This window comes from Phasianus colchicus, chromosome 40 (genome assembly GCF_987193195.1).
Source record: "Phasianus colchicus chromosome 40, bPhaCol1.hap1.1, whole genome shotgun sequence".
NCBI classification, from domain to species: Eukaryota; Metazoa; Chordata; class Aves; order Galliformes; family Phasianidae; genus Phasianus; species Phasianus colchicus.
In genome coordinates, this window is record NC_143475.1 from 808906 (window position 1) to 831084 (window position 22179).

Sequence of the window (22179 nt, forward strand, 5' to 3'; positions counted from 1 at the left end):
ATTAAACCTTAATCGTCCCCAGTCTGACCCCATTAAACCTTAATTACCCCCAATATAACCCTATTAAATTTTAATCGTCCGCAGTCTGACCCCATTAAACCTTAATTACCCCCAATTTGACCCCATTAATTATCCCCCATCTGACCCCATTAAACCTTAATTACCCCCCAATTTGACCCTATTAAACCTTAATCGTCCCCAACCTGACCCCATTAAACCTTAATCGTCCCCAGTCTGACCCCACTAAACCTTAATTACCCCCAATTTGACCCCTTTAATTATCCCCCATCTAACCCCATTAAACCTTAATTACCCCCAATCTGACCCCACTAACCTTCACTGTTCTCAATCTGACCCCATCTGACCCCATTAAACCTTAATTATCCCCAACCTGACCTCATCAAACCTTAATTATCCCCAATCTGACCCCGTTAAACCTTAATTATCCCCAATCTGATCCCATTAGAGCTTAACTGTCCCCAGTCTGACCCCATTAAACCTTGATTACTCCCAATCTGACCACATTAAACCTTAATTACTCCCAATCTGACCCCAGCTGACCCCATTAAACCTTAATTATCCCCAATCTGACCCCATTAAACCTTAATTGCCCCCAATCTGACCCCATTAAACCTTAATTATCCCCAGTCTGACCCCATTAAACCTTAATCGCCCCCAATCTGATCCCATGTGACCCCACTAAACCTTAATTACTCCCAATCTGACCCCATTAAACCTTAACTGCCCCCAATCTGACCTCGTTAAACCTTAATTGCCCCCTCTCCCTATCTGCCCCCCACTCTCAGCCCAGTGACCCCATATGTCCCCGTTTGACCCCATTAAACCGCCCCCATCCCCCCCACTCCACCTCCGTCCCCCCCAAACTCCTCCCCCCCACCCCCATCTCTCCCCCCTCCCCAAATCTCTTCTCCACCCCTCACCACCTCCCCCCTCCCCCATCTCCCCCCTCCCCATCCCTACCCACCCCCATCTCTGCCCCCCACCCCTCTCTCCCACCTCCCTCCCCCCATTTCTCTCCCCCCACCCTCCATCTCTCCCCCCGCCTCCCTCTCCCCCCCTCCCCCATCTCTCCCCCCATCCCTCCCCTCCCCACCTCATCTCTTCCTCCACCCCCCCATCCCTCCACCCCCCTCTCCCCCCTACCCTCCATCTCCCCCCACCCCCATCTCTTCCCCCATTCCCCCTCTCCCCCCACCCCTCAGCTTTCTCCCCTTCCCCCACCCCACTTCTCTCCCCCCACCCATCTCCTCCCCACCCCTCCCTCCCCTCTGCCCCCCACCCCACTTCTCCCCCCTCCCTCCCTCTCCCCCCTTCTCTCCCCCCACCCCCCCTTTCTCCCCTACCCCCCTTCACCCCTCTCTCCCCACCCCCCTTCTCCCCCCACCCCGTTTCTTCCCTCCCCCCACCCCTCTATCCACCTATCCCCCTACTCCCCCCTCCCCTTACCCACCTCTCCCTTTCCCCCCTCTTCTCCCCCCACTCCCCTTCTCCCCCCACCCCACCTCTCCCCCCTTCTTCCCCCTTCTCCCCTTCCCCCACCCCCCTTCTCTCCCCCCACCCCACCTCTCCCCCCACCCCTCTCCACCCCTCCACCCCCTCCCCTCTCCCCACACCCCCCTTCTCCCCTCTTCTCCCCCCTTCCCCCACCCCCCTTCTCTCCCCCTACCCCACCTTTCTCCCCTACGCCCCTTCTCCCCTCTCCCCCCCCTCCCCCCTTCTCTCCCCCCACCCCATCTTTCTCCCCTACCCCCTTCTCCCCCTTCCCCCACCCCACTTCTCCCCCCTTCTCCCCTCTCCCCCCTCCTTCCCCCCCTCTCCCCCCACTCCCCCTTTCACCCCTACCCCCCTTCTCCCCTCTTCCTCCTCCTCCCCCCTTCTCTCCCCCCACCCCACCTTTCCCCCCACCCCTCTCCCCCCTTCTCTCTCCCATCACCCCTCTCCCCCCCTCCACCCCTCTCCCCCCACCCCACCTCTCAACGCTCCTCCCCCCTTCTCTCCCCCTTCTCTCCCCCCACCCCACCTTTCTCCCCTACCCCCCTTCTCCCCTCTCCCCCCTTTTCTCCCCCCACCCCACTTCTCCCCTCTTCTCCCCCCTTCCCCCACCCCCCCTTTCTCCCCCACCCCACTTCTCCCCTCTCCCCCCTCCTCCCCCCTTCTCTCCCCCCACCCCACCTTTCTTCCTACCCCCCTCCACCCCTCTCCCCCCACCCCACCCTTATCCCCCACCCCACTTCTCCCCTCTCCCCCCTCCTCCCCCCTTCTCTCCCCCCACCCCATCTTTCTCCCCTACCCCCCTTCTCCCCCTTCCCCCACCCCCCTTCTCTCCCCCCACCCTTCTCCCCCACCCCCCTTCTCCCCTCTCTCCCCTCCTGCCCCCTTCTCTCCCCCCACCCCACATTTCTCCCCACCCCTCTCCCCCCACCCCCCTCCTGCCCCCTTCTCTCCCCCCACCCCACCTCTCCCCCCTCCTCACCCCTTCTCTCCCCCCACCCCACCTTTCTCCCCTACCCCACTTCTCCCCCCCTCCCCTACCCCCCTTCTCCCCCCCCACCCCACCTTTCTCCCCTACCCCACTTCTCCCCCCCTCCCCTACCCCCCTTCTCCCCCCCCAACCCACCTTTCTCCCCTACCCCCCTCCTCCCCTCTCCCCCCTCCTCCCCCCTTCTCTCCCCCCACCCCCCCTTTCTCCCCACCCCTCTCCCCCCACCCCCCTTCTCCTCCCTTCTCTCCCCCCACCCCACCTCTCCCCCCTCCCCCCACGCCCCCTTTCTCCCCTACCCCCTTTCTCCCCCTTCCCCCACCCCACTTCTCCCCCCTTCTCCCCTCTCCCCCCTCCTCCCCCCTTCTCTCCCCCCACCCCCCCCTCCTCCCCCACCCCACTTCTCCCCTCTCCCTCCTCCTCCCCCCTTCTCTCCCCCCACCCCCCCCTCCTCCCCCTCCCCACTTCTCCCCTCTCCCCCCTCCTCCCCCCTTCTCTCCCCCCACCCCTCCCTCCTCCCCCACCCCACTTCTCCCCTCTCCCCCCTCCTCTCCCCCCACCCCACCTTTCTCATCACCCCTCTCCCCCCACCCCACCTCTCCCCCCTCCTCCCCACTTCTCTCCCCCCACCCCCCCTTTCTCCCCAACCGTCTCCCCCCACCCCACCTTTCTCATCACCCCTCTCCCCCCACCACACCTCTCCCCCCTCCTCCCCCCCTCTCTCCCCCCTCCTCCCCCTTTCTCCCCCACCCCCCCTCACCCTCTCCCCCACCCCTCTCCCCCCCCGTACCGCGCTGCCCCAGCCGGGTGGGGGCGCCCGCGGCCCTCCTGGGCGCGTTGAGGCTCCTGCTGAGCAGGTCGGAGTATTTCTCGGTCTGGCCCACGATGAAATCCAGCTGCAGGTCCAGCGCCTTCTTCCTCTTCTCCTCCAGCCTCGACTGCTGCTTGAACTGCACCACCTGCGCCCGCACACACGGCCGTGCCACCCGTGGGTCACCCAATGCCACCCAAGGGCACCCAGTGCCACCCGTGGGTCATCAACGCCACCCAATGGCACCCAGTGCCACCCGTGGGTCACCAACGCCACCCAAGGGCACCCAGTGCCACCCGTGGGTCACCCAATGCCACCCAATGGCACCCAGTGCCACCCGTGGGTCACCCAATGCCACCCAAGGGCACCCAGTGCCACCCGTGGGTCACCAATGCCACCCAAGGGCACCCAGTGCCACCCTGTGCCACCCAGTGGCCACCATGCGTCACCAATGCCACCCAATTACACCCATGAGTCACCAATGCCACCCAATGGCACCCAGTGCCACCCGTGGGTCACCAACGCCACCCAAGGGCACCCAGTGCCACCCGTGGGTCACCAACGCCACCCAATGCCACCCAGTGCCACCCGTGGGTCACCAATGCCAACCAATGTCACCCAGTGCCACCCGTGGGTCACCCAATGCCACCCAAGGGCACCCAGTGCCACCCGTGGGTCACCAACGCCACCCAAGGGCACCCAGTGCCACCCGAGGGTCACCCAATGCCACCCAAGGGCACCCAGTGCCACCCTGTGCCACCCAGTGGCCACCATGCGTCACCAATGCCACCCAATTACACCCATGAGTCACCAATGCCACCCAATGGCACCCAGTGCCACCCGTGGGTCACCAACGCCACCCAAGGGCACCCAGTGCCACCCGTGGGTCACCAACGCCACCCAATGCCACCCAGTGCCACCCGTGGGTCACCAATGCCAACCAATGCCACCCAGTGCCACCCGTGGGTCACCAACGCCACCCAAGGGCACCCAGTGCCACCCGTGGGTCACCAACGCCACCCAATGGCACCCAGTGCCACCCGTGGGTCACCAACGCCACCCAAGGGCACCCAGTGCCACCCGTAAGTCACCAATGCCACCCAAGGGCACCCAGTGCCACCCTGTGCCACCCAGTGGCCACCATGCGTCACCAATGCCACCCAATTACACCCATGAGTCACCAATGCCACCCAATGGCACCCAGTGCCACCCGTGGGTCACCAACGCCACCCAAGGGCACCCAGTGCCACCCGTGGGTCACCAACACCACCCAATGCCACCCAGTGCCACCCGTGGGTCACCAATGCCAACCAATGTCACCCAGTGCCACCCGTGGGTCACCCAATGCCACCCAAGGGCACCCAGTGCCACCCGTGGGTCACCAACGCCACCCAAGGGCACCCAGTGCCACCCGAGGGTCACCCAATGCCACCCAAGGGCACCCAGTGCCACCCTGTGCCACCCAGTGGCCACCATGCGTCACCAATGCCACCCAATTACACCCATGAGTCACCAATGCCACCCAATGGCACCCAGTGCCACCCGTGGGTCACCAACGCCACCCAAGGGCACCCAGTGCCACCCGTGGGTCACCAACGCCACCCAATGCCACCCAGTGCCACCCGTGGGACACCAATGCCAACCAATGCCACCCAGTGCCACCCGTGGGTCACCCAATGCCACCCAAGGGCACCCAGTGCCACCCGTGGGTCACCAACGCCACCCAAGGGCACCCAGTGCCACCCGTGGGTCATCAACGCCACCCAATGCCACCCAGTGCCACCCGTGGGTCACCCAATGCCACCCAAGGGCACCCAGTGCCACCCTGTGCCACCCAGTGGCCACCATGCGTCACCAATGCCACCCAATTACACCCATGAGTCACCAATGCCACCCAATGGCACCCAGTGCCACCCGTGGGTCACCAACGCCACCCAAGGGCACCCAGTGCCACCCGTGGGTCATCAACGCCACCCAATGCCACCCAGTGCCACACGTGGGTCACCCAATGCCACCCAAGGGCACCCAGTGCCACCCTGTGCCACCCAGTGGCCACCATGCGTCACCAATGCCACCCAATTACACCCATGAGTCACCAATGCCACCCAATGGCACCCAGTGCCACCCATGGGTCACCAACGCCACCCAAGGGCACCCAGTGCCACCCGTGGGTCACCCAATGCCACCCAATGGTACCCAGTGCCACCCGTGGGTCACCCAATGCCACCCAAGGGCACCCAGTGCCACGCTGTGCCACCCAGTAGCCACCATGCGTCACCAATGCCACCCAATTACACCCATGAGTCACCAATGCCACCCAATGGCACCCAGTGCCACCCGTGGGTCACCAACGCCACCCAATGGCACCCAGTGCCACCCGTGGGTCACCAACGCCACCCAAGTGCACCCAGTGCCACCCGTGGGTCACCAACGCCACCCAATGGCACCCAGTGCCACCCGTGGGTCACCAACGCCACCCAAGGGCACCCAGTGCCACCCGTGGGTCATCAACACCACCCAATGCCACCCAGTGCCACCCGTGGGTCACCCAATGCCACCCAAGGGCACCCAGTGCCACCCTGTGCCACCCAGTGGCCACCATGCGTCACCAATGCCACCCAATTACACCCATGAGTCACCAATGCCACCCAATGGCACCCAGTGCCACCCATGGGTCACCAATGTCACCCAATGGCACCCAATGGCACCCAGTGCCATCCGTGGGTCACCAATGCCACCCAATGCCACCCTGTGCCACCCTGTGCCCACCACGCATCACCAATGCCACCCAATGGCACCCATGGCTCACCAATGCCACCCAATGGCACCCAGTGCAACCCGTGGGTCATCAACGCCACCCAATGCCACCCAGTGCCACCCGTGGGTCACCAACGCCACCCAATGCCACCCAGTGCCACCCGTGGGTCACCAACGCCACCCAATGGCACCCAGTGCCACCCGTGGGTCACCAATGCCACCCAAGGGCACCCAGTGCCACGCTGTGCCACCCAGTAGCCACCATGCGTCACCAATGCCACCCAATTACACCCATGAGTCACCAATGCCACCCAATGGCACCCAGTGCCACCCATGGGTCACCAATGTCACCCAATGGCACCCAATGGCACCCAATGCCACCCGTGGGTCACCAACGCCACCCAAGGGCACCCAGTGCCACCCGTGGGTCACCCAATGCCACCCAAGGGCACCCAGTGCCACCCGTGGGTCATCAACGCCACCCAATGCCACCCAGTGCCACCCGTGGGTCACCCAATGCCACCCAAGGGCACCCAGTGCCACCCTGTGCCACCCAGTGGCCACCATGCATCACCAATGCCACCCAATTACACCCATGAGTCACCAATGCCACCCAATGGCACCCAGTGCCACCCGTGGGTCACCAACGCCACCCAAGGGCACCCAGTGCCACCCGTGGGTCACCCAATGCCACCCAAGGGCACCCAGTGCCACGCTGTGCCACCCAGTAGCCACCATGCGTCACCAATGGCACCCAATGGCACCCATGAGTCACCAATGCCACCCAATGGCACCCAGTGCCACCCATGGGTCACCAATGTCACCCAATGGCACCCAATGGCACCCAGTGCCATCCGTGGGTCACCAATGCCACCCAATGCCACCCTGTGCCACCCTGTGCCCACCACGCATCACCAATGCCACCCAATGGCACCCATGGCTCACCAATGCCACCCAATGGCACCCAGTGCAACCCGTGGGTCATCAACGCCACCCAATGCCACCCAGTGCCACCCGTGGGTCACCAACGCCACCCAAAGCCACCCAGTGCCACCCGTGGGTCACCAACGCCACCCAATGGCACCCAGTGCCACCCGTGGGTCACCAATGCCACCCAAGGGCACCCAGTGCCACGCTGTGCCACCCAGTAGCCACCATGCGTCACCAATGCCACCCAATTACACCCATGAGTCACCAATGCCACCCAATGGCACCCAGTGCCACCCATGGGTCACCAATGTCACCCAATGGCACCCAATGGCACCCAATGCCACCCGTGGGTCACCAACGCCACCCAAGGGCACCCAGTGCCACCCGTGGGTCACCCAATGCCACCCAAGGGCACCCAGTGCCACCCGTGGGTCATCAACGCCACCCAATGCCACCCAGTGCCACACGTGGGTCACCCAATGCCACCCAAGGGCACCCAGTGCCACCCTGTGCCACCCAGTGGCCACCATGCATCACCAATGCCACCCAATTACACCCATGAGTCACCAATGCCACCCAATGGCACCCAGTGCCACCCGTGGGTCACCAACGCCACCCAAGGGCACCCAGTGCCACCCGTGGGTCACCCAATGCCACCCAATGGCACCCAGTGCCACCCGTGGGTCACCCAATGCCACCCAAGGGCACCTAGTGCCACGCTGTGCCACCCAGTAGCCACCATGCGTCACCAATACCACCCAATTACACCCATGAGTCACCAATGCCACCCAATGGCACCCAGTGCCACCCATGGGTCACCAATGTCACCCAATGGCACCCAATGGCACCCAGTGCCATCCGTGGGTCACCAATGCCACCCAATGCCACCCTGTGCCACCCTGTGCCCACCACGCATCACCAATGCCACCCAATGGCACCCATGGCTCACCAATGCCACCCAATGGCAGCCAGTGCAACCCGTGGTTCATCAACGCCACCCAATGCCACCCAGTGCCACCCGCGGGTCACCAACGCCACCCAATGCCACCCAGTGCCACCCGTGGGTCACCAACGCCACCCAATGGCACCCAGTGCCACCCGTGGGTCACCCAATGCCACCCAAGGGCACCCAGTGCCACGCTGTGCCACCCAGTAGCCACCATGCGTCACCAATGCCACCCAATTACACCCATGAGTCACCAATGCCACCCAATGGCACCCAGTGCCACCCATGGGTCACCAATGTCACCCAATGGCACCCAATGGCACCCAGTGCCACCTGTGGGTCACCAATGCCACCCAATGGCACCCAATGCCACCCATGGGTCACCCAATGCCACCCAGTGCCACCCGTGGGTCACCAACGCCACCCAAGGGTCACCAACGCCACCCAATGGCACCCAGTGCCACCCGTGGGTCACCAACGCCACCCAAGGGCACCCAGTGCCACCCGTGGGTCACCAACGCCACCCAATGGCACCCAGTGCCACCCATGGGTCACCAACGCCACCCAATGCCACCCAGTGCCACCCGTAGGTCATCAACGCCACCCAATGGCACCCAGTGCCACCCATGGGTCACCAACGCCACCCAATGCCACCCAGAGCCACCCATGGGTCACCAACGCCACCCAATGGCAACCAGAGCCACCCGTGGGTCACCAACGCCACCCAATGGCACCCAGTGCCACCCGTGGGTCACCAACACCACCCAATGGCACCCAGTGCCACCCGTGGTTCACCAACGCCACCCAATGGCACCCATAGGTCACCAACGCCACCCAATGACACCCAGTGCCACCCATGGGTCACCAACACCACCCAATGGCACCCAGTGCCACCCGTGGGTCACCAACGCCACCCAATGACACCCAGTGCCACCCATGGGTCACCAACACCACCCAATGGCACCCAGTGCCACCCATGGGTCACCAATGCCACCTAATGGCACCCAGTGCCACCCATGGGTCACCAACGCCACCCAATGGCACCCAGTGCCACCCATGGGTCACCAATGCCACCCAATGGCACCCAATGCCACCCAATGGCCAACATGGGTCATCAATGCCACTTAATGGCACCCATGGGTCACCAACGCCACCCAATGGCACCCAATGCCACCCGTGTGTCACCAACACCACCCAATGGCACCCAGTGCAACCCGTGGGTAACCAACGCCACCCAATGCCACCCAATGCCATCCATGGGTCACCAAGCCACCCAATGCCACCCAATGCCTCCCGTGGCTCACCAACGCCACCCAATGGCACCCAGTGCCACCCATGGGTCACCAATTCCACCCAATGCCACCCAAGGGTCACCAATGCCACTCAATGGCACCCAATGCCACCCAATGGCCAACATGGGTCATCAATGCCACCTAACGCCATCCAATGGGTCATCAACACCACCCAATGGCACCCATAGGTCACCAACGCCACCCAATGCCACCCAGTGCCACCCGTGGGTCACCAACGCCACCCAATGGCACCCAGTGCCACCCGTGGGTCACCAATGCCACCCAAGGGCACTCAATGCCACCCAATGGCCAACATGTGTCATCAATGCCACTTAATGCCACACATGGGTCACCAACGCCACCCAATGCCACCCAGTGCCACCCGTGGCTCACCAACGCCACCCAATGCCACCCGTGGGTCATCAACGCCACCCAATGGCACCCAGTGCCACCCGTGGGTCACCAATGCCACCCAATGCCACCCAGTGCCACCCATGGGTCACCAACACCACCCAATGGCACCCAGTGCCACCCGTGGGTCACCAACGCCACCCAATGCCACCCGTGGGTCACCAACGCCACCCAATGGCACCCAAAAGCCACCCATGGGTCATCAACGCCACCCAATGCCACCCCGTGCCACCCATGGGTGACCAATGGCACCCAATTACACCTATGGGTCACCAATGGCACCCGATGACACCCAATGGCCCCATGGGTCACCAATGCCACCCAATGGCACCCATGCGTCACCAACACCACCCAATGCCACCCAATGGCACCCGTGGGTCACCAATGGCACCCAATGCCACCTAATGCCACCAGGTGGCCACCATGGGTCACCAATGCCACCCAATGCCACCCAATAGCACCCGTGGGTCACCAACGCCACCCAATGGCCACCATGGTTCACCAACACCACCCAAAGCCACCCAATGCCACCCACGGGTCACCGATGCCACCCAATGCCACCTGTGGGTCACCATTGCCACCCAATACCACCCATGCGTCACCAACGCCACCTAATGCCACCCAAAGGCACCCGTGGGTCACCAATGCCACCCAATGGCACCTAATGGCACCAGGTGGCCACCATGGGTCACCAATGCCACCCAATGCCACCCAACGCCACCTATGGGTCACCAACGCCACCCAATGGCACCCAATACCACCCACGGGTCACCAACGCCAACCAAAGCCACCAAATACCACCCATGGGTCAGCAATGCCACCTAATGCCACCCAATGGCACCCAAAGCCACCCATGGGACACCAACGCCACCCAATGGCCACCAACAGCACCCAGCAACACCCAATGGCCGCCATGGCTCCCCCAAAACCCCCCAAACCCCCTCCCAAACCCCCCTCAAACCCCCTGAATCCCCCCCAGACCCCCCCAGAGCCCATCACAGCCCCCCCAGACCCCCCTCAAACCCCCCCGCCCCTATCAGACCCCCCAGCATCCCCCAAATCTCCCCTCAAAGCCCCCCCAGCCCCTCTCACACCCCCAGACCCCCCTCAAAGCCCCCCAAGCCCCTCTCAGACCCCCCAGTATCCCCCCACCCCCCCCCAGATCCCCCTCAACCCCCCCCAGCCCCTCTCAGACCCCCCAGCATCCCCCAAACCCCCCCAGACCCCCCTCAACCCCTTCCAAGCCCCTCTCAGACCCCCCAGCATCCCCCAACCCCCCCCGACCCCCCTCAACCCCCCCCAAGCCCCTCTCAGACCCCCCAGCATCCCCCAAACCCCCCCAGACCCCCCTCAAACCCCCCCCAAGCCCCTCTCAGACCCCCCAGCATCCCCCAACCCCCCCCAGACCCCCCTCAACCCCCCCCCAAGCCCCTCTCAGACCCCCCGCACCCCCCAACCCCCCAAGATCCCCCTTCAAACCCCCCCGCCCCTCTCAGAGCCCCTCCAGCATCCCCCAAATCTCCCCTCAAAGCCCCCCCAGCCTCTCTCAGACCCCCCAGCATCCCCCAAATCTCCCCTCAAAGCCCCCCGAAGCCCCTCTCACACCCCCAGACCCCCCTCACAGCCCCCCCAGCCCCTCTCAGACCCCCCAACATCCCCCAAACCCCCCCAGATCCCCCTCAACCCCCCCCAAGCCCCTCTCAGACCCCCCAACATCCCCCAAACCCCCCCAGTTCCCCCTCAACCCCCCCCAGCACCTCTCAGACCCCCCAACATCCCCCAACCCCCCCAAGCCCCCCTCAAACCTCCCCCAGCCTCTCTCAGACCCCCCAGCATCCCCCAAATCTCCCCTCAAAGCCCCCCCAAGCCCCTCTCAGACCTCCCAACATCCCCCAAACCTCCCCAGACCCCCCTCAACCCCCCCCAAGCCCCTCTCAGACCCCCCGCACCCCCCAACCCCCCAAGATCCCCCTTCAAACCCCCCCGCCCCTCTCAGAGCCCCTCCAGCATCCCCCAAATCTCCCCTCAAAGCCCCCCCAGCCCCTCTCAGACGCCCCAGCATCCCCCAAACCCCCCCAGACCCCCCTCAACCCCCCCCAAGCCCCTCTCAGACCCCCCGCACCCCCCAACCCCCCCCCCCAGCCCCCCTCAACCTCTACCAGACCCTCCAAACCCCCCCTTCCCCCCCCCCAAAACGCCGTTGCCCCCCATTATCCACCCCCACCTTCTCCACGTTGCTCCAGAACTGCTTGACCTCCTTGGCGATGGCGGCCGCCACGCGCCGCAGCTTGGCCTGCTCCTCCCTCCTGGCCCTTTCCTCCTTCAGCCTCTGCTCCTCGTGGTGCCGCATCACCATCCTCACCACCTGCGTGAGGGGGGGGGCAAAGTCAACCCCAAATCCCCCCCCCCAAATTAGAAAACACCCCCACAAATTGACCCATTGAATGAACAGACCCCCAACGCCACCAAATCCCCCCATAGGAACACAGCAACCCCCCAGGACCACCCCCAAAAATCGACCCCCCCCCCACCCCCATCTGCACCACCTGCATGGGGGGGGGGGCAAAAATCAACCCCAAATCCCCCCCCCTCTCCCCAGATTAGAATTCACCCCCCCAGATTGACCCATAGGAACACAGTGATCTCCAAAGACTCCCCCCCCCAAATTCCCCCATACAGACATAGTGACCCCCAAGGCCCCCATCCTCACCACCTGCGTGGGGGGGGGGCAAAATCAACCTCAAATCCCCCCCCCCAAATTAGAACCCACCCCTCCAAATTGACCCATTGAATGAACAGACCCCCAACGCCACCAAATCCCCCCCATAGGAACACAGTGACCCTGCAAGACCACCCCCAAAAATCGACCCCCCCACCCCCATCTGCACCACATGCATGGGGGGGGGGGGGGGGAAAATCAACCCCAAATCCCCCCACCCGAATTAGAACCCACCCCCACAAATTCACCCATAGGATGACAAGATTCCCAACCCCCAAATTCCACCACAGAGACACCCCCCCCCCAAAAACCCCTCTATGGCCAACCCCAAATTCCTCCAGGTCCCCCAAACCCCTCTATGCCCAACCCCAGACCCCTACAGACCCCAAACTCCCCCCCGAACCCCCCTATGCCCAACCCCAGACCCCCCAGACCCCAACAGATCCCCCAAACCCCCGCTATGCCCAACCCCAGACCCCCACAGACCCCAAACCCCCCCCCACAAATCCCTCTATGCCCAACCCCAGACCCCCCTGCCCCCACAACCCCCCCCCAGAACCCCTCTATGGCCAACCCCAAACCTCCCCAGCCCCCCACAACCCCCCCCCCAAACCCCTCTATGGCCAACCCCAGATCCCCCAAACCCCTCTATGCCCAACCCCAGACCCCCCCAGACCCCCACACATCCCCCAAACCCCTCTATGCCCAACCCCAGTCCCCTACAGACCCCAAACTCCCCCCAGAACCCCTCTATGGCCAACCCCAGATCCCCCAAACCCCTCTATGCCAACCCCAGACCCCCCTCAGACCCCAACAGATCCCCCAAACCCCTCTATGCCCAACCCCAAACCCCCCCAGCCCCCACAACCCCCCCCAAACCCCTCTATGGCCAACCCCAGACCCCCCAGACCCCAACAGGTCCCCCAAACCCCCTCTATGCCCAACCCCAGACCCCCACAGACCCCAAACCCCTCCCAAATCCCCACTATGCCCAACCCCAGACCCCCCTAGCTCCCCCAGACCCCCCCAGATCCCCCAAAACCTTTCTATGGCCAACCCCAAACCCCCCCAGCCCCCACAACCCCCCCCCAAACCCCTCTATGCCCAAGCCCAACCCCCCCAGTTCCCCCAAACCCCTCTATGGCCAACCCCAGACCCCTACAGACCCCAAACCCCCCCTCCCCAAATCCTTCTATGGGCAACCCCAGCTCTCCCAACCCCCCCCATGCCCAACCCCAGACCCCCCTAGCTCCCCCAGACCCCCCCAGATCCCCCAAAACCTTTCTATGGCCAACCCCAAACCCCCCCAGCCCCCACAACCCCCCCCCAAACCCCTCTATGGCCAACCCCAGACCCCTACAGACCCCAAACTCCCCCCAGAACCCCTCTATGGCCAACCCCAAACCTCCCCAGCCCCCACAAACTCCCCCCCAGACCCCTCTATGGCCAACCCCAGCTCTCCCAACCCCCCCTATGCCCAACCCCAGACCCCCCCAGACCCCAACCCCCCCCCAAACCCCCTCTATGCCCAACCCCAGATCCCCACAGACCCCAACCCCCCCCCAAACCCCCTCTATGCCCAACCCCAGACCCCCACAGACCCCAAACCCCTCCCAAATCCCCTCTATGCCCAACCCCAGACCCCCCTAGCTCCCCCAGACCCCCCCAGATTCCCCAAAAAGCTCTCTATGCCCAACCCCAAACCTCCTCAGCCCCCACAACCCCCCCCCAAACCCCTCTATGGCCAACCCCAGATCCCCCAAACCCCACTATGGACAACCCCAGATCCCTACAGAACCCAAACCCCCCCCCAGATCCTTCTATGGGCAACCCCAGCTTTCCCACCCCCCCCTATGCCCAACCCCAGACCCCCCTAGCACCCCCAGACCCCCCCAGATCCCCCAAAACCTTTCTATGGCCAACCCCAAACCCCCCCAGCCCCCACAACTCCCCCCCCCCAAACCCCTCTATGGCCAACCCCAGACCCCTACAGACCCCAAACTCCCCCCAGAACCCCTCTATGGCCAACCCCAAACCTCCCCAGCCCCCACAAACTCCCCCCCAGACCCCTCTATGGCCAACCCCAGCTCTCCCAACCCCCCCTATGCCCAACCCCAGACCCCCCCAGACCCCAACCCCCCCCCAAACCCCCTCTATGCCCAACCCCAGACCCCCACAGACCCCAAACCCCCCCAAATCCCCTCTATGCCCAACCCCAGACCCCCACAGACCCCAAACCCCCCCCCAAATCCCCTCTATGCCCAACCCCAGACCCCCACAGACCCCAAACCCCCCCAAATCCCCTCTATGCCCAACCCCAGACCCCCCAGCCCCCCACACATCCCCCAAACCCCTCTATGCCCAACCCCAAACCTCCCCAGCCCCCCACAAACCCCCCCTCAAACCCCTCTATGGCCAATCCCAGATCCCCCAAACCCCTCTATGCCCAACCCCAGACCCCCCTCAGACCCCAACCGATCCCCCAAACCCCTCTATGCCCAACCCCAAACCCCCCCAGCCCCCACAACCCCCCCCAAACCCCTCTATGGCCAACCCCAGACCCCCACAGACCCCAAACCCCTCCCAAATCCCCACTATGCCCAACCCCAGACCCCCCTAGCTCCCCCAGACCCCCCCAGATCCCCCAAAACCTTTCTATGGCCAACCCCAAACCCCCCCAGCCCCCACAACCCCCCCCCAAACCCCTCTATGGCCAACCCCAGATCCCCCAAACCCCTCTATGCCCAACCCCAGCCCCCCCAGCCCCCCCCCAGCCCCCCACCTTTCTTGCCACGCCGCGTTTCCAGCGCCGTTCCTGGGCGAAATCAGCAGCCAACCACTGCATCTCCTCACACAGGTAATCCCAGTGCACTTTGGGCCTGGGGGGTTCGGGAACTTTGGGCAAACGTCTCAGGGACCAAAAACCTTCACGCTTCATTTCGGCCACGCGGTGCTCCACCTCTGCCTCCTGAAGGCAAGCAAAGGGTTAATGTGGAGCCCCCACCCCATAATAATCACCCCCACCCCATCACGATCTCCACCTCTGCCTCCCGAGGGCGAACAAAGGGTTAACCCAGAGCCCGCATCCCATAATAATCACCCCCACCCCCCTTTTCTGAGTCCTATTGGCAACGAAGGGTTAACCTGGACCCCCATCCCATAATAGTCACTCCCTCCTTCAGGGTTCTATGGACCAACACCCCATAATAATCACCCTCCCCCCCTTTCAGTGTCCTATGGGCAACAAAGGGTTAACCTGCACCCCCATCCCATAATACTCACCCCCCCTCCCCCACCCCAAAGAAACCCCAAATTCTGCCCCCCCCCCCCAAAACAAACGCCAAAAACACCAAAACTCACCCCAAAATTCTGCCCCCCCCCGCACCCAAAACTGACAACTTTCACCTCAAAATCCGACCCCCCTCCAAAACCCAAAACTTCAATATTTCAGCCCAAAATCTGATCCCCCCCCCACCACAAAATACACCCAAAATCTGACCCCCCACCCCCAAATCTGACCTTTTTTCCACCCAAATTCTGCCCCCCCAGACCCAAATCTGCCTTTTTTCACCCCAAAAGCTGACCCCCCAACCCCAAAACTTCAATATTTCACCCCAAATTCTGACCCCCCCAGACCCAAAACTGCCCCTTTTCACCCCAAAATCCGAACCCCCACCCCCAAATCTGACCTTTTTCCTCCCAAATTCTGCCCCCCCAGACCCAAATCTGCCCCTTTTCACCCCAAAATCTGACCCCCCCAACCCCAAAACTTCAATATTTCACCCCAAAATCTGACCCCCCACCCTCAAATCTGACCTTTTTCCTCCCAAATTCTGCCCCCCCAGACCCAAAACTGCCCCTTTTCACCCCAAAAGCTGACCCCCCACCCCCCAAAATGACACTTTTCCACCCAAAATTCTGCCCCCCACCCCCAAAACTTCAATATTTCACCCCAAATTCTCCCCCCCAGACCCAAAACTGCCCCTTTTCACCCCAAAATCCGACCCCCAACCCCCAAATCTGACCTTTTTCCTCCCAAATTCTGCCCCCCAGACCCAAATCTGCCTTTTTTCAACCCAAAATCTGACCCCCCCAACCCCAAAACTTCAATATTTCTCCCCAAATTTTACCCCCCCAGCCCCAAATCTGCCCCTTTTCACCCCAAAATCCGACCCTCCACCCCCAAAACTGACATTTTTCCACCCAAATTCCAGCCCCCCCGCCCCAAATCCGCCTTTTTCCCCCCAAAATCTGACCCCCCCCAAAAAAACGCCATTTTCCCCCCCAAATCCTGCCCCCCCAGCCCCAAATCTGCCATTTTTCCACCCCAAAATCTGACCCCCCTCCCCAAAATGCACCAATTTCACCCAAATTCCGCCCCCCCAGCCCCAAATCTGTCCTTCTTCACCCCAAAACCTGCCCCCCCTAAAAAATACCATTTTCCCACCCAAAACCTGCCCCCCCCAGCCCCAAATCTGCCCCTTTTCACCCCAAATTCCACCCCCCCAGCCCTAAATCCGCCTTTTTCCCCCCAAAATCTGACCCCCCCCAAAAAAACGCCATTTCCCCCCCAAATCCTGCCCCCCCCAGCCCCAAATCTGCCCTTTTTCACCCCAAAATCCGACCCTCCACCCCCAAAATTGACATTTTTCCACCCAAATTTCGCCCCCCCCAGCCCCAAATCCACCATTTTCCCCCCCAAATTCCACCCCCCAGCCTCAAATCTGCCCTTTCTCACCCCAAAATCTGACCCCCCCAGCCCCAAATCTGCCTTTTTCCAACCCAAAATCTGCCCCCCCCCCAAAACGCCATTTTCCCCCCCAGATGCTGCCCCCCCCCAAAAAAACGCCATTTCCCCCCCAAAAGCTGCCCCCCCCTAAAAAATACCATTTTTCCCCCAAATCCAGCCCCCCCAGCCCCAAATCCGCCATTTTCCCCCCAAAATCTGACCCCCCCCCCAAAAAATGCCATTTTCCCCCCAAATCCTGCCCCCCCAGCCCCAAATCTGCCATTTTTCACCCCAAAATCTGACCCCCCTCCCCAAAATGCACCAATTTCACCCAAATTCCGCCCCCCCAGCCCCAAATCCGCCCTTCTTCACCCCAAAATCTGCCCCCCCCCAAAAAATACCATTTTCCCCCCGAAATCCTGCCCCCCCCAAGCCCCAAATCCACCTTTTTTCCCCCCAAATCCTGCACCCCCCAGACCTAAAACTGACATTTTTCCACCCAAATTCCGCCCCCCCAACCCCAAATCCGCCATTTTCCCCCCCAAAATCTGACCCCCCCCAAAAAAACACCATTTCCCCCCCAAATCCTGCCCCCCCAGCCCCAAATCTGCCCCTTTTCACCCCAAAATCCGACCCTCCACCCCCAAAATTGACATTTTTCCACCCAAATTTCGCCCCCCCAGCCCCAAATCCACCATTTTCCCCCCCAATTTCCACCCCCCAGCCCCAAATCTGCCTTTTCTCACCCCAAAATCCGACCCCCCCCAGCCCCAAATCTGCCTTTTTCCACCAAAAATCTGCCCCCCCCCCAAAACGCCATTTTCCCCCCCAGATGCTGCCCCCCCCCAAAAAAAACGCCATTTCCCCCCCAAAAGCTGCCCCCCCTCTAAAAAATACCATTTTCCCCCCAAAATCCTGCCCCCCCAGCCCCAAATCTGCCCCTTTTCACCCCAAAATCCGACCCCCCCAGCCCAAAAGTGCCATTTTCCCCCCCAAATTCCGCCCCCCCCAGCCCCAAATCCGCCATTTTCCCACCCAAAACCGGCCCCCCCCCCAAAAAAACGCCATTTCCCCCCAAATGCTGCCCCCCCCAGCCCCAAATTTGCCCCTTTTCCCCCCAAAATCCGACCCTCCACCCCCAAAACTGACATTTCCCCCCCAAATTCTGCCCCCCCCAGCCCCAAATCTGCCCCTTTTCACCCCAAAACCTGACCCCCCCCAAAAAAAACGCCATTTCCCCCCCAAAACCTGACCCCCCCCCAAAAAAACGCCATTTCCCCCCCAAATCCGGCCCTCCCAGCCCCAAATCCACCATTTTCCCCCCCAATTTCCACCCCCCAGCCCCAAATCTGCCTTTTCTCACCCCAAAATCCGACCCCCCCCAGCCCCAAATCTGCCTTTTTCCACCAAAAATCTGCCCCCCCCCCAAAACGCCATTTTCCCCCCCAGATGCTGCCCCCCCCAAAAAAAATCGCCATTTCCCCCTCAGAAGCTGCCCCCCCCCTAAAAAATACCATTTCCCCCCCAAATCCTGCCCCCCCCAGCCCCAAATCCGCCATTTTCCCCCCCAAATGCTGCCCCCCCCAGCCCCAAATCTGCCCCTTTTCACCCCAAAACCTGCCCCCCCCCCCCCCAAAAAAAACGCCATTTCCCCCCCCCCCCCCCCCCGCTCACATGCTTGGCCTGCTCCGCGATCTCCGCCTGCGTCCGGTCCCACAGGCTGGGGGGGTCCTGGGGGGGGCCGGGGGGGCCCGAGGGGGGGGGAGAAACGCTGCCGGGGGAACCGGAGGAGGCCGGGGAGACCGGGGTGCTGCCTGTCATTGTGGGGGGGGGCTGGGGGGGGGAGAAAATACGGTCAGAGGGGGGGATGGTATTTGGGGGGGGGGGGCTGGGGGGGGCAAAAATGCAGTCAGAGGGGGGATGGGGGGGCTGGTATTGGGGGGGGGGGGGCGAAAATGCAGTCAGAGGGGGGATGGGGGGGCTGGTATTGGGGGGGGGGGCGAAAATGCAGTCAGAAGGGGGGGGTGGGGGGGGGATGTTATTTGGCGGGGGGGGCAAAAAAAAATGGTCAGAGGGGGGATGGGGGGGGCTGTTTTTTTTGGGGGGGGGGCTGGGGGGGCGAAAATGCAGTCAGAGGGGGGATGGGGGGGTTATTTGGGGGGGGGGGCTGGGGGGGACAAAAATGCAGTCAGAGGGGGGATGGGGGGGCTGGTATTGGGGGGGGGGGGCGAAAATGCAGTCAGAAGGGGGGGGTGGGGGGGGGATGTTATTTGGCGGGGGGGGCAAAAAAAAATGGTCAGAGGGGGGATGGGGTGGGCTGGTTTTTTTTGGGGGGGGCTGGGGGGGCGAAAATGCAGTCAGAGGGGGGATGGGGGGGTTATTTGGGGGGGGGGGCTGGGGGGGACAAAAATGCAGTCAGAGGGGGGATGGGGGGGCTGGTATTGGGGGGGGGGGGCGAAAATGCAGTCAGAAGGGGGGGGTGGGGGGGGGATGTTATTTGGCGGGGGGGGCAAAAAAAAATGGTCAGAGGGGGGATGGGGTGGGCTGGTTTTTTTTGGGGGGGGCTGGGGGGGCGAAAATGCAGTCAGAGGGGGGAATTGGGGGGGCTGGTATTGGGGGGGGGGGCGAAAATGCAGTCAGAGAGGGGATGGGGAGGGGGAGGGGGCTGTTATTTGGGGGGGGGTCTGGGGGGGGCGAAAATGCAGTCAGAGGGGAGATTGGGGGGGGTTATTTGGAGGGGGGGGCTGTTATTTCGGGGGGGTTGGGGGGCCAAAAATGCAGTCAGAGGGGGGGATGGGGGGGGCTGGTATTTGAGGGGGGGGCAAAAAAAATGGTCAGAGAGGGGATGGGGGGGCTGGTTTTTTTGGGGGGGGGGCTGGGGGGGCGAAAATGCAGTCAGAAGGGGGGGGTGGGGGGGGGATGTTATTTGGGGGGGGGGGGGAATGGTCAGAGGGGGGATGGGGGGGGGGCTGGTATTTGAGGGGGGGGGCGAAAATGCAGTCAGAGGGGGGAATTGGGGGGAGGATGTTATTTGGGGGGGGGACTGGGGGGGCGAAAATGCAGTCAGAGGGGGGATGGGGGGGGGCTGTTATTTTGGGGGGGGCGAAAATCGAGTCCAAGGGGGGGCTGGGGGGGCAAAAATCCGGTCAGAGGGTGGGAATTGGGGGGGGTGTGTTATTGGGGGGGGGGGGGACAAAAAAACTGGTCAGAGGGGGGATGGGGGGGGGGCGAAAATCCAGTCAGAGGGGGGATGGGGGGGGGGCTGTTATTTGGGGGGGGACATTCAGTCAGAGGGGGGATGGGGGGGGGCTGTAATTTGGGGAGGGGGGGGCTGGGGGGGGCAAAAATCCAGTCAGGAGGGGGATGGGGGGGTGGCTGTCATTTTGGGGGGGGGGGCAAAAATCCAGTTGGGGGGGGAGCTCTGGTGGGGGGGGGGCAGTTAAAGAGGGGGGGGGGGCTGGGGGGGCTGCCTGTCATTGGGGGGGGGGACAAAAATGCAGTCAGAGGGGGGATGGGGGGGGCTGTTAATTGGGGGGGGGGTATTAATTGGGGGGTTTGTTAATTGGGGGGGGGAAATCCGGTCACAGTGGGGATGGGGGGGGGTCTGTTAATTGGGGGGGGGCTGGAGGAGGAAATAATGGCGGTGGGGGGGTTGGGGGGGGGGCTGATATTTGGGGGGGGGGCAAAAATCCTGTTGGGGGGGGTCTGTCAATTGAGGGGGGGGGGAAATGGGGTCACAGGAGGGATGGGGGGGGGGTCTGTTATTTGGGGGGGGGGCTTTTAATTGGGGGGTCCTGGGGGGGGATAATTAGGGTGGGGGGGGGCTGTCAATTGGGGGGGGGGGGCAAAAATCCAGTCAGAAGGGGGATGGAGGGGGGGGGGGCTGTCATTTGGGGGGGGGGGGCGTCTTTGGGGGGGGGGTTAAAGTGGGGGGGGGGCTGGGGGGGCTGCCTGTCATTGGGGGGGGGGAAAAATGCAGTCAGAGGGGGGATGGGGGGGGCTGTTAATTGGGGGGGGGGCGGTATTAATTGGGGGGGGTTGTTAATTGGGGGGGGGGAAATCCGGTCACAGTGGGGATGGGGGGGGGTCTGTTAATTGGGGGGGGGCTGGAGGGGGAAATAATGGCGGTGGGGGGGTTGGGGGGGGGGGGCTGATATTTAACTTAGAGAGGCCCCATCGGGTTTAATTGGAGGGGGGGGCATTGTGTTTAATTGGGGGGGGTCCATCGGGTTTAATTGGGGGGGGGGCAATCGTGTTTAATTGGGGGGGGGGTCCCGGTGTGGTTAATTGGGGGGGGTCCCATTGTGTTTAATTGGGGGGGATCCATCATGTTTAATTTGGGGGGGGGTCCATTGGGTTTAATTGGGGGGGGGGGTCGCTCAGGTTTAATTGGGGGGGGGGTAATTGTGTTTAATTGGGGGAGAGTCCCATTGGGTTTAATTGGGGGGGGGTCCATCGGGTTTAATTGGGGGGGGGGGGCCATTCAGGTTTAATTAGAGAGGATCTATCATGTTTAATTCGGGGGGGGCCCACTGTGTTTAATTGGGGGGGGGGTCCCATTGTGCTTAATTGGGGGGGGTCCATCAGGTTTAATTGGGGGGGGGTCGCTCAGGTTTAATTGGGGGGGGAATTGTGTTTAATTGGGGGGGGTCCCAACGGGTTTAACTGGGGGGGGGGCTCCCATTGAGTTTAATTGGGGGGGGGTGGTCCCGAAGTCTTTAATTCGGGGGGGCTCCCACTGGATTTAATTGGGGGGGGTCCCATTCAGGTTTAATTGGGGGGGGTCCCACTGTCTTTAATTGGGGGGGGGTCCCTCAGGTTTAACTAAGGGGGGGGGTCCCACTGTCTTTAATTGGGGGGGGGGGTCCCTCAGGTTTAACTAAGGGGGGGGGTCCCACTGTGTTTAATTGGGGGGGGGGGGGTCCATTGTCTTTGATTGGGGGGGGTCCCATTGTGTTTAATGGGGGGGGGCTCCCATTGGGTTTAATTGGGGGGGGGGTCCACTGTCTTTAATTGGGGGGGGTCCGTTGTCTTTAATTTGGGGGGGGGGGTCCACTGTCTATAATTGGGGGGGTCCCATTGTG

The 22179-nt window shown here is 62.7% G+C and overlaps 1 protein-coding gene across 1 annotated transcript in view; it reads right to left on the minus strand.

Annotated features, from left to right (window-relative positions):
• The window catches only part of SRCAP (Snf2 related CREBBP activator protein), a 137816-nt gene that overhangs the window by 103593 nt on the left and 12044 nt on the right, over nt 1-22179 (minus strand). The window contains exons 4-7 of the mRNA XM_090130322.1: nt 18770-18928; nt 15149-15334; nt 11872-12012; nt 3291-3459 (exon numbers count right to left, since the gene is read on the minus strand). Coding sequence (XP_089986448.1) covers nt 3291-3459; nt 11872-12012; nt 15149-15334; nt 18770-18916 — 643 coding nt within the window. The 5' untranslated portion in view covers nt 18917-18928. The remainder of the gene's footprint in view (nt 1-3290; nt 3460-11871; nt 12013-15148; nt 15335-18769; nt 18929-22179) is intronic.